The 16,872-nt window shown below is 58.3% G+C and overlaps 2 protein-coding genes across 6 annotated transcripts in view; one reads left to right on the forward strand and one right to left on the reverse strand.

Annotated features, from left to right (window-relative positions):
* The window catches only part of HHIPL1 (HHIP like 1), a 75,878-nt gene extending 74,300 nt beyond the window's left edge, over window positions 1-1,578 (reverse strand). For both annotated transcript variants that reach the window (XM_032287446.1, XM_032287447.1), the window contains exon 1: window positions 1,435-1,578. In XM_032287446.1, coding sequence (XP_032143337.1) covers window positions 1,435-1,440 — 6 coding nt within the window. In that variant the 5' untranslated portion in view covers window positions 1,441-1,578. The remainder of the gene's footprint in view (window positions 1-1,434) is intronic.
* A 257-nt stretch (window positions 1,579-1,835) lies between these two features.
* Window positions 1,836-16,872, forward strand: part of CCDC85C (coiled-coil domain containing 85C) — an 85,752-nt gene continuing 70,715 nt past the window's right edge. For 3 of the 4 annotated variants that reach the window (XM_032287455.1, XM_032287454.1, XM_032287457.1), the window contains exon 1: window positions 2,029-2,882. In XM_032287455.1, the coding sequence (XP_032143346.1) occupies window positions 2,090-2,882 (793 nt within the window). In that variant the 5' untranslated portion in view covers window positions 2,029-2,089. Of the gene's footprint in view, window positions 2,883-16,872 lie in introns of all 4 variants that reach the window. The other variant, XM_032287456.1, reaches the window with a different exon arrangement.

Raw genomic sequence — 16,872 nt, forward strand, 5'->3', positions numbered from 1 at the left:
AAAAAAAAAAAAAAAAAAAAAAAAAAAAAAAAAAAAAAGATAAACCAGGTCATGTTGCTTCTCTGCTAAAACCCCCACTGCCTCCTCAGCATGCCTTGGAATCATGATCTGGCCCCTATGACCTCTGACCTCATCTCTCACGCCTCTTCCCTGGCCCACTCCCAGCCCCATTGGCCCCCTGGAACAGGCCCCTAACAGGCCAGCCCTAGGGCTGCACGGCTGTTCCCGCCGCCTGGCTTCCCTTTCCCCTTATCTTTGTACCTTCCCAATCACACTTCAGCTTAGCTGTGCCTCCTGAATCCCTCCCTGACCGCGGGATCTAAAGTAACTGATTATGTTTTCTGTGACAGCAGTTCGACTGAATGCCCCGCACAACACATAAGGCAGTCTCCTCTGATCTAGTTCCTCTGTCTTCTCCCCCTCCTGCTCCCAGAACGCCAAGTTCCCCGCAGAGGGCAGTGGCCTCTGCTGTTCGAGCCCTGCAGAATCCCCCGGGGCTGGAGCAGGCCCCGCGCGAGTAGGCGTCGAGTACACAGCTGAATGAACGGCTTAGCAACTGTAAATGGGGCATCAGCTGCTGCGCGGGCGCGCGCTCCAGGCCGTGGGCCGCTCACTGTCGCGTGCGCGGGTTTGATCTCGTTGCAGGTTCCGGGGGAGGGACACCCCCCTCAGCCCGCTGGCGGCAGACGCGCCGTAAAAGCGCTTTGGGGACCCGAGGATAACAACACAGACTTACAGGCAGTGGGAAGCCCGGGGGTCCGGAGAGGCCGCCGGTGGGGAGGGAGTTCTGACGCCGGCTCGGCGCCCCCGGACCCCAGCTTTCAGGCCCCGGTGGGAGACCTTCCTACCCTTCCCAGTGGTTTCCACCCTGCGAATCGCAGATTATCTCCCGAATCCCAGGGACTTAGCGGTCGAGTGGGAGGAGGGGGAGTGGGGCTCCGAGCGCCGCTTCGGGCACGTGGAGATTCCCGGAGCCCTCGCCCCATCGGGGCAGAGAGTACGGACACCGAGCTGCGGGACGCGGCTGGCAAGGCCCTGGCCCTGTCGGGGCGAGGACGCCGGAGGTCGGCTCAGCCCTGGGCTGGGAGTGGAGACGCAGCCCCGCCGCGCGCTCCGGCAGGGGACCCGGGTGGAGACGGGGGCGGAGGAGCCTGGGGGCAGGGAAGGGGACAAAGAGCCGTCCTGCCGCGGGGGAGAGCGACCCCCGAGTCACAGTCCTATTGTTCGCAGTGTCTCAGGCTGCCCTGAACTCTGGTGCCCCCGGGAGGGAGAAGGGGCGCCGTCGCCCAGATCGTGGGTATTTGTTTATCTGGGGAAAGGGAGGAGGGCGGGGGACGCGGGCCGGGGAAGGGGGCTCGACTGCCATTTCCGCGCGTCGCCTTTAAGGGAAGCCCGGCCCTACCTTTCCCACCGTCCCCCTCCCTGCAGCCGTACCTGCATTTTAAAAGCGCCCTGTAGCCCTGGGATTGGCCAAGGCCGCGTCCTCCGGGCGCAGAAACTTGAACCGCCGGGAGCCGGCTGCGGGCGGGGGTCGGAAACCCCGCGGATGGACCGTACCACTGCCGCGACTCCCCCGCGCGCGCCCCGCCCCTCCCGCACACCCCCGGAGCGGCCCAATCGCACGGGCTGGAGGGCGGGACCGCAGCCGGAACGCGCCTCTGAGAGGGCTCCGGCCGGGCGGGCGCACCGCGCGGGGGGACGGCGGGGGCCGCTCCTCGGCTCCCCAGTCGCCCTCGGGGGCGGGGTCGGGCCTTGGATCCCCGCCCACTCCCCGCCCGCAGTGGGCGGGGCGGCGGGGCCTCCGGGAGCGGGGCCGGGGGCGGGCCTCCGCCTGCCTCTCCACAGCCGGGAGAGAGCCCGGCACCTCGGCCGCCGACGCAGCAGCCGCCTCCGCTCGCTCAGCCCCGAGGCGCGCGGGATCCCGGGCAGCCCCGGCGGGCGCGGCGAGAGGGCGCGCGAGGCGGCGTGGGGCGGGCCGCACGCGCCCCCGGCCGCCCCCCGCCCGCACGCGGACCGGCCCAGCGGAGCCCCGGCGCGGGGAGCGCCGGCCGGGCGAGGGCGAGGGCGATGCCGCGGTGACGGCCCCGCCATGGCGAAGCCCGCAGCGACGGCGGCGGCGGCGTCGGAGGAGCTGAGCCAGGTGCCGGACGAGGAGCTGCTGCGCTGGAGCAAGGAGGAGCTGGCGCGGCGGCTGCGGCGCGCGGAGGGCGAGAAGGTGGGCCTCATGCTGGAGCACGGCGGCCTGATGCGCGACGTGAACCGGCGGCTGCAGCAACACCTGCTGGAGATCCGCGGCCTCAAGGACGTGAACCAGCGGCTGCAGGACGACAACCAGGAGCTGCGCGAGCTCTGTTGCTTCCTCGACGACGACCGGCAGAAGGGGCGCAAGCTGGCGCGCGAGTGGCAGCGCTTCGGGCGCCACGCGGCCGGCGCCGTGTGGCACGAGGTGGCCCGCTCGCAGCAGAAGCTGCGCGAGCTCGAAGCGCGCCAGGAGGCCCTGCTGCGCGAGAACCTGGAGCTCAAGGAACTGGTGCTGCTGCTGGACGAGGAGCGCGCGGCACTGGCGGCGGCGGGGGGTGCGGGCGGCGGAGGGAGCGGCGGCGGCGGCGCGGGCTCCCGCAGCTCCATCGACAGCCAGGCCAGCCTGAGCGGGCCCCTGGCGGGTGGCGCGCCGGGCGCGGGGGCCCGCGACGTGGGCGACGGCAGCAGTACGTCCAGTGCGGGCAGCGGCGGCAGCCCGGACCACCACCACCACGTCCCACCCCCGCTGCTGCCCCCCGGGCCGCACAAGGCCCCCGACGGCAAGGCAGGAGCCACACGTCGGTCCCTGGACGACCTGTCGGCGCCGCCGCACCACCGCAGCATCCCCAACGGCCTGCACGGTAAGGACTGCAGGGGCCGGGCGGCGCGGGTTTCCCGGGCTGCAGCCCCTTCACCAGCCTGCGATGAAGGCTGGGCCCAGGCGTGACGAGAGGATGTGGTCCCCGGCCGTCCCACTCGTGCAGCCGCCACTCCAGACCCCTCCTCCAGCTGTCATGGATCCTGGGCCAGGGGATCCCGCACCCACCCGAAGTTCGGCTTTGGGCGGTGGTGGGCCATTCCAGTGGTGAAGCGTGTTTCTGTCCAGCTTAGAACCTGCAGCCGGTCCGGTCCCAGTAAAATTTCCCTCAGGCGTAGTTGCCAAAATTAGCGTCTGGCACTGCTGGGCTGGCGGTGGGCGCCTCATCCCAGCCTTAGAAATCCTTGCCCAGCAGCGGAAAGTTCTAAACAGAAAAGAATACAAGGCCCCTTGAGCGCAAGTGAATTTCCCCTCTTGCAGCAACAGGTGTCCTCCAAACCAAACAGTGTCCACGTGTGCGCAGTGGCTGGAGTTCTGCAGTAAGGCGTGGGGATTGGGAAGGAGCACAGGCAGCCGCCTTGAGACCCAGAGGCAGCTGGGAAGAGGCCTGGGGCGAAGAACCTTTCTGGTTTGCCATAAATTCTGCCCTTCTGGTCCCAGGACCTTTCTCAGCCAAGGCTCTAAGACTTTTCCTAGGGAGATGTATTTGGAACGGATCCTAACTTTTCTCCTCTGCGTGCCTCAGTTTCTTTGTCTGTAAAATGGAGATGATGACCTCTGCCTCATGGGTTTGAGGCGGAGATAAACCTTCTGAAGGGATTTGTAAACTGTTGATCGCCCTACAGGAAGTGCCGTGGTCGTCTGCGACCAGGGTGTGGGTGGGAGGACCTTTGGCCTCTGGAAAACTCAGCGGCTGTCTTCCATGCCCATGTTCCTGCTGCGCCCAGTGCAGAGGGTAGCCCCAGCTTGGGGCTGTGGGATCCTGCCGCCTGCGCCCCCTCCCAGCCCCCTGCCCAGTCCTGCTGCTGCCTGCCTGCCGGCTTTCTGGTCCCTGCGGAGGATCTGGGGCCTCCCTGGTCTTCACACTTTTGGTAGCTTGGCTTCTAGTTCTGGTGGTAGTTGCAGCTGCCTGAACTTTTTGCCTGATGATGGATAATCAACAGTCCTTTCTGGTTCCTTTTAAAGCCTTTCCTAATTCAGAGAAAGTCTCTTCCCTCCCCAGAACCCCTCAGCCTGAGCTGGGGAGGGCTGTTTTCTCCTTGGTTTGGTGGCCAAGTGGCCTCTGCAGGCGTGTTGGGGTGGGGGCTGGGGTGGGAACCATACCCGTGGAGCTGGGGCAGGGGGCAGTGCAGCATATTTTTCCTTTATTTACCATCCTGGGTCTGTAGGTTCAGGGCAGGACTGGGTTTAGAGGGATATTTTGTTACTGATTAGCAATCTATGGCTACAACTCGGGTTTCTCTTTGTAACACTGTATCCACCCCCACCTCCCACTGCCGGCTGCTTCAGGCCAGTGTGACTAGGGCAAGGTCTGGTGGTTTAATTTGTTGGAGCTGTTTAGAGCACCTCAGTCTCTTTGACCTCACCATCCTTTTGAAGGGTCAGTTATCTGGGCCTCAGTTTCCCCAAGTGCAGTACAAAGGAGCAAATTGCTGCAGTCTCATGGCTGGAAAATGAAATGTTTCTGGTTTTTAGCTGCGTCATCAATGACACTTGGCTAGAGTGCCTCTCTGCAGGACACTGGAGGGCTGGAGTGTTCAGAGCCTACTTGCAGGAAAGGCTCTGTTGTGTTTTGGGCCAGGAGATGCACCTGATCTGGCTCAGCCTGGCTCAGCGTGGCAGCTGCGACAGTGAATAATGCAGGAGTGGAGGACCAGGCTGGACTGAGTTTTCTGCCCCACTGGGGGCCCGTGGGGGTGAAGTATAGGGTTTTCCACAGAACCCATCCTCTCCCAGGTCCGCTTAGCACAGGACTGCTGCAGATGTGGCAGCAAACCTTTGCTTTGGGGTAAAATGAAAATTCAGCATTATTATTATTAATTTCAGTTACAGAAGGAATTCTTCTTATGCAGTTTTGTTTCTTAAAGCCACGTGTGGCCTTGAGAGGTTGTCCCACTAATATAAACAGAATGCTGGGAACCAGGAAAGGTCCTTCTCTTGAAAACTGAGCTTTTCCTTTTTTTCGAACTAGGGTGTCACTCTGTCACACAGGCTGGAGTACAGTGGCACACTCATGGCTCACTACAGCCTCAGCCTCCCAGGCTTAAGTGATCCTCCCAGCTCAGCCTCCCGAGTAGCTGTGATTAGAGGCATGAGCCACCTTGCCTAGTGAAAGCGGGCTTTTCTATCCTGAGACATGTAGCTTTAAGTTGAGCAAAGATTGCCCCTGAGCTGAAGGAGATAACGGGTCTGGGTGGTGTCTAAAGTGGGGTCACACACCAGGCCTGCGCCTTCTATGCTTGGTCTTAGCACTTCCCAGGAACCCTGGGGAAGCAGTATTGTCCCTCTAAGCAAGGCTTAGAGGGCCTCCTAGCCTTGCCTGGGAAGGTGGCTGACTGGCAGTGTCTATCCTGGGTGGGTTTGCTGCCGGGATCATCTCCCGTTCAGGGTATGGGTCTAAAACTGTTGTGCTTTTAGCCTGTTGTCTTGTTTGCTGTTACTGTTAATCAGGGGACACTGGTGACTCCCTATTCTTGATTCCTGACCCAGGTTTGCCCTCTTTCTCCCATGCTGGGAAGTGTCACTTCCTTATCGGTGACCATTGAGCAGATGGCTGATAACCCCATTACCCAGAGGCCGAGGCTGACTTCAGTCTGAATCTCAGCTCCTCCATGTATATTGGGCAAGCTATTAACTGGCCAAGCCCCACTCTGTGCCTCTTCTGTAAGGTGGACAGAACCCACAGTGCCCCATTATCTACACAAGGTTGAGTGTGGTCATGATCTACACACAGTAGGTTTCACCTGCTGTACAGTCCTTGGGGGTTCACCCAACAGACCTTGGTTTCCTCTTCAAAACTGCTGGCTGTTTGGACTGCTCACCTGAATTTTGCATCCAAGCCCCTTGTGTGGACACATTTGCTGATGAGCTAGTGGGGACAGTGGCCCTACCGTCCTTTCTGGGGAGCTGGTGGCAGTTGCAGCCCGGCTGGGTGCCCTGGGAGGACTCCAGTGGTTGAGGTGGGAGGTGGCCCATCTGTATGCAAGGCAGCCCCTGGCTGAGGCTGGCCTGGCAGGCCTGGTTATGCACATGCAAATAGGCTTTTCTCCTTGGCTGGCTTTTTTTTTTTTTTTTGAGACAGGGTCTCACTTGTCACCCACACTAGAGTGCAGTGACAGTATCATGGTTTGCTGCAGCCTCAACCTCCTGAGCTCCAGTAATCCCCTTGCCTCAGCTTCCTGAAGCTACTGGGATGACAGGCATGTGCCACCGTGCCCAGCTAATTTTTGTATTTTTTGTAGATAAATAAATAAATAAAAACAGGGTCTCACTATGTTGCCCAGGTTGGTCTCGAACACTGGGCTCAAGCGGCTCTCCTGCCTGGGCCTCCCAAAGTGCTGACATTACAGACGTGAGCTGCTGCACTTGGCCTTGGCTACCTTTGATAGAGGTCTGGTCGGGGCTGACTGGACTTGGGACTAGGGTGTGCTGTGCTCTAATCCAGTGTGGCACACGGAGGCAGGAGAACCCCAGACACCAGAAAGTCAGGTTCTCCTTCATGAACTCATAGGATTTTCAAACCAAACAAATTTCAGTTCTTTTTCCACCTGCTCCTCCTCTGTACCGTGTGCCCACCACAGGCACCAAGCCCCCCTCCCGCCCATCCCCAGGCGATTGCTCCCCTCCCCAGATTACCTCCCCTCCATGGCCCACTCCCCTTCAGCAGCACAGAGGAACCAGAACTTCTACCAAGCCTGTGGATAAGCCCCATTTATGTTTTAAAGTTTGGACTAATGTTTTGAGCTTCTCAAAATGGGACAGGTTTGTTCTCTTGCTGTTGTTTTTTGTTGGTTTAAGAGGGAGGATGGAATGGGGTGGTCTGGGCCTTTAAAAAAAGACAGAGCATGCTGACTCTGAATAGGGCTTTTCTGTGCAGCAGCTTCACTAAGAAGGCTGCTTTTCCTAAACCCAGTCAGTCCCAGGAGCAAAGGTCAGTGAAGACAATGGGGTGGGTTAGGTAAGCCTTTCCCCCTCCTTCCCCAGCCTGTCCCAAGGGATCCATCAATGGCCTTAGGATGCTGGGCCTCAAAAACGAGGGCTAGCCTTGAGAGGCTCCCAGGCAGATGACCCAGGGGTGGGTGAGCTGTGCCAAGCGCTTCGCAGTTTGCCACAAAGATCATCCCAGTCCCAACTCCATTCTGTTCAGAGCTTCCAAATGGTCCCAGGAGGGAGACCTCGGCATCTCTGTACCTTAGGTGGGGAAACTGGGGCTTGGAGTGGTGGTGCAGTGACTTGCTCTGGGTCCTGTGGGGCTGGAGGGGGGGCCTGGGTTGTGTCTTGGGTCCCTGTGTCAGAGTTCTGAGCCTGTGGCCCTGTGCCCACTGCCCAGGGAGTGCCAGGGGAGTGGTGACCTCTGCCACAGGGCACCTCCTCCCAGGATGCCAGGCCCTGGGCTTCATTCCTGCCTCCCTGTGTCCTGGCATGAAGGAGGGGTGAAGCCTGCGGGGGCTGTGCCTCCACCCCTCACTTATGCCTGAGGCTGGCTTCCCACCACAGTGGTCACCATACCAGCACTCTTGCTCAGACCCGGCTCCAAGTTCCCAGACCAGCACGTGATACGCAAGGAAATCAGTTATTGCTCTTAATCCGTTTTCCACCCGTGGGGATTTTCCAATCCGTGCCCATGGCCTTCATTTGTGCAGAGAATTGAAAGTCTGTTAGGGAAGTTCCTGAGCCTCCACGGGGCTCTGCTTTCTCATCTGCAAAGTGGGAAAATGTTACCAGCCTTTGTGTTGAGGGAGGAGGGTGTGTAATGAATGATAGTGTAGCCTGTGCAGTGTGGCAGCTCCTGATGTGTGAAGCCCCTTTCTCCCCCTGCTGCACTTGGCACTGGGCATGCTGGGGGCAGTGTGGCCCTCTGGTTAGTGCTCTGGCTCCAGGGTCAGAGAGCCCTGGCTGAATCTTGGCCTTGCAACCTGCTTTATGACCGCAGCAGTTTCCTGAACCTCTAAGCCTCTGTTATTCATCTGTATCCTGAGGCTGACAAGGCCTTGATCCTAGAACTGGCCCTTAAAGGATGGGTTCCATGTACTTGCATTATTTCCTGGCCTCTGTGGATCTGCCTCCCCTGGATGGGGGTGGGACATCCACTGCCACACACTTGTGCCAGTCTAGGGGCAGAGCCAGTTGAGTCCTAGTCTAGTTGAGGGAGCTGGCATTCTAGGCAGGAGTAAGAATGGCTGAAGCCTGGAAGTGAGGTCTGGAGCATGGCATTGAGAACCTGGGGCCTGCAGGGTGGACCCAGGATGCATGTGGGGAGATAGCCCTTAGGGGGGCTTGTGCTGTGTGCAGCCCCACAGGGCAGACCCCAACGTCCCAGCTTTTCAGACATCAGTGTCCACAAGCAAGATGGCCCCTGTGGACTGTGTTGCCTCCCGGGTTGGGGAGCACTGTGGCAGGGGAGGGTGTGTGGACACTCAGAAGGGGCACTCCTGAATCCACTGAGGGTGGGACTTGTGGACACCCCAGACAGCTCTGGGAATCTGGGTGAGAATTATTGGGGGCGGGAGGGCAGGGCTGGGTTGTCAGCCAGGCAGGAAGCGGGACTTGACCTCACAGTCAAGTGAGGTAATTTGCTCTTAGGAGGAAGGGAAGCGTCAGCGGACTTCACTGAGCATTCACTCAGACTGCCTCTGAGGTCGGAGTGCCCCCCGCACAGTGATTCCTTGAGTCTGGCTTGGGGGGTGGTGGTTCTGGGGCATCGCTTGGTGTGGGCTGGGCTGGGCTGCGGATAGCAGGGGCAGAAGCTGAGGGCCTCTCTTGGGAGGAGGGTCCTGGCCAGGAGAGTGGCCACAGGACAGAACCTTCTCTGTAGGTTCCAGACCTGGCGAGCTTGCTCCAAAGTCCTGCTCCCAGCTATTGCCTTCTCATGACTTCTGACCTCTAGGGCAGGCGTCCTGAGCACTTGGGTGGGCTCAGGCAGGACAGCATCTGTGGGAGATGCTGGTATTACCAGGTGGCCTCTGTGCGGTCCTACCCTCCATCCCCAGCATTGATGCTGCCCCCTCCCCCCCCCACTCCCTCCCCTACCACTAAGGTGGTTGGGATCAGCATCTGGGATTCAGGCAGGGACCGCTCTAGGGTTGAAAATTCTCATCTCCCTGCTACATGATAGCAAGAGACCCTAGTGGCATCCCCAAAGGCTTGGGGACAGAGGAAGAAACTTGTCTGCTGAAGGAACTTGATGCTTCTTTGATCACAAGATGTCAGGAATGGTCCCCCTCCCTTCAGCAGGCATCCAGGATTGGTCACTCACACATCCCCTGTCCCCCCACACAGAGGATCCTGGGCAGGCCTGGAGCCGGGTCACTTGGGGATGGGTGCCTGGTCTTCAGCAGCTCACCGCTGACCTTCAGCTCTTGGGGGAGCAGGGCAGAAAGAAGACCAGGATTGTATTGATTGCCCGTGTGTGCTTGGGTTTGCCTTACGTATGCTGTTCAAACAGAGGTGTGGAGCATTGTTTACTTAATGTGGATGGAGGAAGTGAGGGTTTGATTTCGTTTCCTTCTTCCTGATTCCTCAATGGCAGAGACATTCTGCCATTTCCTCAATTCAAAGCTGGGCATTTTCCCTTCCCGCTTGTAATGTGGGGTGTGTCTCAGAGCCCAAGTGCACATTTGCTGTCGGGTCTTCCCCTCTCTGCCTAGAAAAGCTCTTGAGTAGACTGTGTATCTGCGGCTGATGGTATCTGAGAGTAGATACCATCTCTCCATGCCTGGGAGAGCCAGAACCCCCTGAGCAAACAGCAAGTTTGCTCTTAGTCCTAAGGCACTAAGAGACTTGAGAAAGACAGGGACCTGCCCAGGGCCAGCCACATGGGTGCCGGAGCCCTCCCTGCCCGCCTGGGGCCCTCTGCCATTACTGTCTGTCCATCTGGAAGTTTATGAGCCTGGGGCTCTGGTCCTTTTGACTCCCAGCCTTGGCACAGAGTGGCAGGTTCTAAAAGTCTTTTGGATGGAACCAAACGTGTGCCTGGCACTATGCTGAGAACAGCTGGGTTTTTTCTTGCTTGTCTCCCGTAACAGTTGCTAGTTTCCACTGGGGTCTCCATTTCAGCTAAGGAGCAAGCCCAGGGTGGTGAGGCAAGTCACATCAGGGGCGGGATGGGGCTGGGCCAGGCCAGGGGCTCCAGTCCAGCTAACCCCGGAGCCTGTGCCAGCCGGCATGTTCCGGTTCCGCTGCCTTGTGGGGGTGATTATTCATCATGCCCCTTTCTGTCCAGGAAGTGCCCAGGTTGGGCTCTTAACCTCTTCAGGTATGCTGGGAGCTCGGAGGAGGGGTGGCTGAGTTGGGAGTTGAGGTGGGCCTTGAAGATGGAGTTAGTAAAAGCAGAAGAGAGGTGAGAAGAGAGACCAGCTTTCGCAGAAAGAACAGCTGAGCTGGGCAGATCACCTGAGGCCAGGAGTTCAAGACCAGCCTGGCCAACATAGCAAAACACTGTCTCTACTAAAAATACAGAAATTAGCTGGGTGTGATGGCAGGTGCCTGTAATCCTAGCTACTTGGCAGGCCGAGGCAGGAGAATCGTTTGAACCCGGGGGGAAGAGGTTGCAGTCAGCCATCGCGCCACTGCGCTCCAGGCTGGGCCACAGAGCAAGACTCGTCTCAAAACAAAACAAAACAAAACAAACAGCCGAGCAAAGGCATGCAGTGGGCATTTTCCTGCACCTTGGGCTCAGCCGGAGTGATGGATGAGTGGGGACTCAGGACAAGCGTTGGGGCTGTGAGCAGGGCCAGGGCAGGTGAGGTATTGGAAACCCCTCCCGCTGTCCCTGAAGTCCTTGGGTTGGGCTTTCCTTCAGGGTGTGGGCAGTTCTGGCTCTAACCTTTTCTGATGGACTTTTCCAAGGGGACCCAGAGTTACCCGTTAGAAGTCCTATTAGAAACTGTAACCTTTTTATAGCCTTTCTCTATCTTTGTTTCCCTTGCTCTCTACCTGATACATATGCAGACATATCACTTGCTGGGCCAGAGTGGCCTTGTCAGCTGACATGCTCCCTGCCTGGGGGCCTTGGGAGATTACCACTGTTCTGTGATTTGGACAATCCAGACAGAACCAGCGGCTCAGCCCACTTGAGACCCAACCATGTGTAAGTCCATTCTTCTCCCTGGGCCCTCATTTTCCCAGCTATCTGTAAAATGGGAAGCTTGGATGGGCTGAGGCCAAGGAAGGGGTGGCCTCCCCTGCCCATCCTGCCTCCTGTTGTCGCTCTGTGGTCCCCTGAGCCAGCTCTTTTATATTCCTGGGGATTCTCTTCTTATACCCTACAGCCCGGGTTTTGTCTGCTGCCTGGTGGTTGGTCCTTGCCTTGGGGCAGGTGGGGATGGTGTGGCTGCCTGTGACCACACGGGTACCACCGTGGGGCCTAGAGATGGTGACCCGCTTAAGCTTAAGCGCTGTTTGAGACCGAGACCCCTGCCCAGGCTGCCTGCCCTCCTGCAGGGCCCCAGTGGAAGCACCTGCCTCCCCTCTCTGATTGCCTCTGCTTGAAGGACTCAGTCCTGGGTTTAGTGCGAGAGGAGAACATTGAGCTTCGATCCCGGTGCAGGTTTGCTGGGGACAAGGCTGCTTGTTCCTGGACTCGAGGTTCCTCCATTTGCTGTCCTGTGTCTCTCCCTGTCCAGAATGTTGTTGTGATGCCCCGTCAGTGCTGGAGTGAAGCGTCCTGGAGGCATTGACCAGGTGCCAGTTAGTGGTTGACCCACTTTGGCCACCTGCCTTTCTTTTCTCATTTGTGCATTTGGCACCAAGTTAAATAAGCTACTTCCGCCCCCCAGCAAAATCAGACCTCCCCAAGAGGGTAGTGATGTGTGCAATCCCACCTTCCCCATTTCCCCTGAATAATTGCTAAAATCGATACCTTTTGGCTTTTCCCAGTCGTTCCTAACTGTGGCTGTATATTAGCTGTCACTCGGGGAACTTTTAAAAAATACCAGTGCCTGTGCCCAGTCCCAGAGATGGTCGCAGTTGGTCCTGGTGTCATTGGAGGCTGTGAAGGCTCTGGGGGTTCTGCTGGGTGACAGAACCAGATCCTGGCAGAGCCAGGATCCTGGAGAGCAGCCACTGGCCCTGCCAGCAGGCCAGCCAGGGGCGAGGGTGCGCCCACACTGGGCACCACAGGGCCTGCTGGCCAGGGTTGGGAGGCCGGTGTCAGCTCCTGTTAGCAGTGACGAGGAAACGGGCCTGTCTGTGTTGCCCCTTCGCTGACCTGTGCTGCACGGATGCCGGGGAGATGGCTTTGGCGAGGCCGTGGAATGCTGCTTTGGGCCCTGGATGCACCCAGTTTGCACCCCTACCTCCCCACCCCAGGAGCTCAAATCAACTGCCAGGCATCCCCATGGAGGTGGCTGCCTTCGCCACCCCCTTTCGCAGGGCTGGGCAGGTGAGGTGGAGGCCTTTTTAGGCTGTTTTGAAGGGGACAGATGCCGGCAGGGCTGGTGGCACCGAAACGGCAACTACGGAGAAGAGTCGACCCATTTCCAAAAATAGACCATCCATTGTCAGGGGAGGCATCTCTTTGTCTTCCCAAATCTGTCTTTCTGTTGGCTCCCAGGTTGTAAGGCAAGAAGGAGGCCCGCTCTTGTCTAGGAATCAGAGGCTCCCTTGAGTGCGGTGCTCCCCTGCCCACCACAAGGGCCTGATTGTGTGGGGCCCTGAATGCACCCGCCTGTCCCCGCGTGCGGCACCAGCCCGGCTCCCTAATGAGCCCGCTCTGGGAGTGGCTCTTTGTGGCAGGTTCCGGCCACATTGCCTGCGCCAAGACTCCGTTTCCTGGCTGCTTAATGTCTCTCAGTGGTCACTGGGACATTGGGACGCTCCCCCCATCCACCCAACCACCCTTACCCCAGAACATGAAGAAGCGAGTTTCTCCCTCTTTCAGTGCCTTCTGTCCTGGCTGGCAGAGGAAGGCTCCCCTCTTCTCCTGTGCCTTGGCCCAGCCCCTCCTGTGGGACCTCCCCCACCATTGTCTCCTTTCTCTTGTTCCTTTTGGGTCTGTCCTCTGGCTCCTTCCCCACAAACAGGCTCACGTTTCCTGGACCAAAGCAACACAGACCCCCTCCCGTCTACTGCTGTGCCCCTCTGCCTTCCCCCTTCACCAGGGGATAAACCCTAGAGACTGAGGCCACCTCCTTCCCTATGTTTGCTCCTTGGCCTGGGCAGTCCCAAACCATGGGAATGGTGGCTGTGGCTGTGCCCCGCAGCCTCTTCTCATCCCAACTTCCTGGTGGCATTGGGTGTCCCCCTGGCTTGTCTTCTAGAAGGGGGTGGTGCTGGTCACCTAGGACCTTCCTGAGCAACTTCCAGCACTCTCTCCAGCCCCTCTTGCCCTGGGGAAAACACATGGTCCAGGGCCGGGCTGAGCCGAGTATCCCCTTGGCCTTGAGGCTCAGGTGTCCAGATTGCTACTGGTCACTATGCTGTTCACCTTGTGTCTTCTGGGTTTGGGCCCCTTCCTCACTCCCCTGCACTCGTCTGCTCCCCTGCCTAACCCACGATGCCTCTGAGTCAAGGTTTCCTGGCTTGAAGTCTGAGTGCTGTCCACTAGCCACGTGTGGCTGCTTCAGTTCACTTTCATTACAATTAAGTGACATGCAGCTGCACCAACCGCCCTGCCTTCGCACAGGCTGGCACCCTGCTGACAGCGAGACAAGGAAAATTCCATCATGGAGAGAATTCTGCTGGGCAGCGCTGGTCTAGACGATTCTTCCCTGGGCTGTGTGACTCCTACTTGTCCACAGAAAGAAACTTGACACCTGGTGGGGCTCAGTGGCTCCTGCCTGTCATCTCAGCATGTTGGGAGGCTGAGGCAGGTGCATTACCTGAGATCAGGAGTTTGAGACCAGCCTGGATAGCACGGTGAAACTCTACTAAAAATACAAAATTAGCTGGGCGTGATGATGCATGCCTGTAATCCCAGCTACTTGGGAGGCTGAAGCAGGAGAATCGCTTGAATCTGGGAGGCGGAGGTTGCCATGAGCTGAGATTGTGCCATTGCATTCCAGCCTGGGCAACAAGAGCAAAACTCTATCTCAAAAACAAAAAAAAGAAAAAGAAAAGGAACCTGCTCCCTGAGCGTGGAGTCAGGGCTTCCTGCCACCTCCCTGCAAACTGCAGTGCTTTACCACCCTGTCCCTGGAGTTATGGCCCCATGACCACTTGCTGCACAGAAGGCACATGGCAGGCCCTCAGGTGACCCCCCCGCCCCCACGTCCTGCCTCCTGCATGGACTGAAATCCTGCCCTTCCTCTGAGGTGCAGGGCAGCCTCTGCAGCCCCAGGCCAGACTCTTGGAGGATGCCCTGTGGCCGTGGGTGCCAGGCCTGCCCACGCAGGAGAGGCTGGTAGCCTTGAGCAGGCACATGTGGGGGTCCACATGTCTGGGCAGGAAACCTAAGCCCAGAGAGGGCTGCCCAGCTCCAGGGGTCTCCCCGGCAGAGCCCAGGCAACTGTTCCAAGCCACCAGCGCCTTGTTCTTGAAATGAGGCCACAAAGCTTCAGGATCAGAAAACAAAGAGAGTGGCTTTTAAACTGGTGGGGTGGTGGCAGATTGGCCACCGGCCAGTGAGGCACCCTCTCCCTCCCAGGGAGGCTGCAGACTGCCCTGGCCTTGTCATTAGGGCTTTGAGCGTCCTCCCCTCCTGCCCTTTGTGCTGCTGTCTCCCCTTGGCAGCGTCTGTGGCAGGCAGGCACCTCTTGGGGTTAAATGAGCCGCATGTCCAGCTGCCGGCCATTACTCTGGCTATCCCTGGTGGATGAGACCGTTAGCACTGCAGCTGAGGCTCTGGCTCTGGGCTTGGCCCCTGCTCACAGCTGTTTCACGGTGCTCTGTTGTTGTGACCTGCTGAGCCTCTGGTATGTTGGTGGGGGGGGGCGTCAGGGTGACATCAGTGTGATCACAGCAACAGCGTGCAGAGGCTGGACCTGGGTCACACTGACCCCAGTCCAGCTCCCAGCCTGTCCCCTGCTAGGACTTGGCTGGCACACTGGCTTCATCCGTAAACAGAGGCTTCCCTGACCTTGTGGATTGGGAAGGTCACATGAAAGCCCCTTCTATTTTTTTTTTTTTCTTTTTTAAGCCACTAAACCATCAGGAAGAAAGACCTTTCTAAACTGCCTTTTTCTGGAAATGCAAAGGCAGTGTTGACGGTGAGGGGAGCCGTGGCAGGCAAGAGGATCTCTGATGTCAATGGCCCCAGAGGCCCCGGTACCCCAGACAACCCATCAGCCTTCCGTTCTCCTGCTGCCCCTCTTTTGCTGAGCTGTCTCCGTTGGCCAAGTGTTTCTGGTGAGCCTGCCGCCAATGCCTCTGCCTGCTTCAGCCTCTGCCCTGTCCCATTCTTTCTGCTGACAGATTGGATGGAGCAGTGCAGAGAGTGTGGTCAGGAGGCCCTCAGGATGCTGCCTGCCCTCCTGCAGGTGCCCCCCCACCCTGAAGAGTGGTCCGCAAGCCTGGGAGTGTGGAGGATCCCAGGAGGGGTCAGGATGCCCTTGGGAAGCTCCTTACCCTTTGCTGGCGTCCCCACCCCAGGGCTGCTCTGATCTGCGGAACCTCTAACCCTTTTCTACTGAGTTAAAAGCTTGTGCCCTGTGAGTGCTGGTATGGTGTGAGCAACGTGATCCACTCTGCAGTGTGTGGCACTGAAATGTTATGGGAACCGTGGATGAAAAGACGCCTTGTTTTGGTGCAACCAAAACTGAGCAGGAGGGAGGCAGCGGGAGAGCAGCCATCCCTGGTGTCTGCCTTCCTGCCTGCAGCAAATGTGCAAATGTGCAAATGTGGCTGTAGTGGAGGGGTCGCTCGGGCTTTCGGAACCCCTGGGTGCTGGCAGGGGTGTAGCCAGCGGCATGATCCTCCTGGCTATTGCTTTACTTTGGGGGTCATGACAGGAGGTAGATAACTGGGCCAGCTCAGGGCTGCCCATGGCCCCATAGCAGCCCCTGCTGCCTCTGAGCAGCTTGTCCTCCTCTCTACACTGGCCTCATGGACAGCGGCCTCTGCAACCCATCAGCCGGCGCATCCTCAGTGGACTCCTTAACTGGGACCTCTGAACCCCCAAAATGACTGTGCACTCATGCATTTTTCCTAGATTAGGGACCTCAGCTTTAATCAAAGCCCAAAGCGGTTCATGACTCAGGAAAGATGAAGAATCCAGGTAAGAGGGTTGGTGAGGCTCCTGCCTGAAGCCTTTAAAAAGTAAAAGTAGATCAGTTGAATGCACGTTCATGGTCAGGAAACTCCACACAGAACACAAGGCATAGAGTCGAGTAAAATCCGAGTGTTCCTCGGGTGCCGGGTACCTGGGCACTCCGCCGTCCTGGCGGCATCTGTGGTCCGGCAGCTCCAGGCTCACCCCTAGCTACTGTCCTTTTCCTCAGCATTCACTCTGTTGACACTGCTTGGGCCTCTTTCCTGAAGCTGTTTTTGTTTATACGGGGGCTTTAGGGTTGGGTGGATGTTTTCACGCAAACATCTGCTTCCTGGACTTCTTCCTCCTGATTATTTTCTTTCTGCCTCTGTCTCTGACCCGTCTTCCTAGGCCTCAGTTTACCTATCTGTGAGGTGAAGCAGTTGGATCAGATCCATGGTGCTGGGAGACCCTGGAGGAACTTGGGAAAGATCTAGGAGCCCAGGCCATCCTTTTTGTCAGCCTGGCCCAGGTCTGCTCCTAGCCTGGCCTCTTCTGTCCCTCCAGTAGGACCTGTACTTTTGGGGGCTTTTGTGGATATTCCTGCTGCTTGGGGCTGTGAAGATCCACAGTGCACTGGTCTCTCACTTCAGGACCTTTCTTTGCAAGCGCTTAGCCAGGTGGGGGA

Source organism: Sapajus apella, unplaced genomic scaffold (genome assembly GCF_009761245.1).
Source record: "Sapajus apella isolate SASKATOON/1434 unplaced genomic scaffold, GSC_monkey_1.0 scaffold20, whole genome shotgun sequence".
NCBI lineage: Eukaryota > Metazoa > Chordata > Mammalia > Primates > Cebidae > Sapajus > Sapajus apella.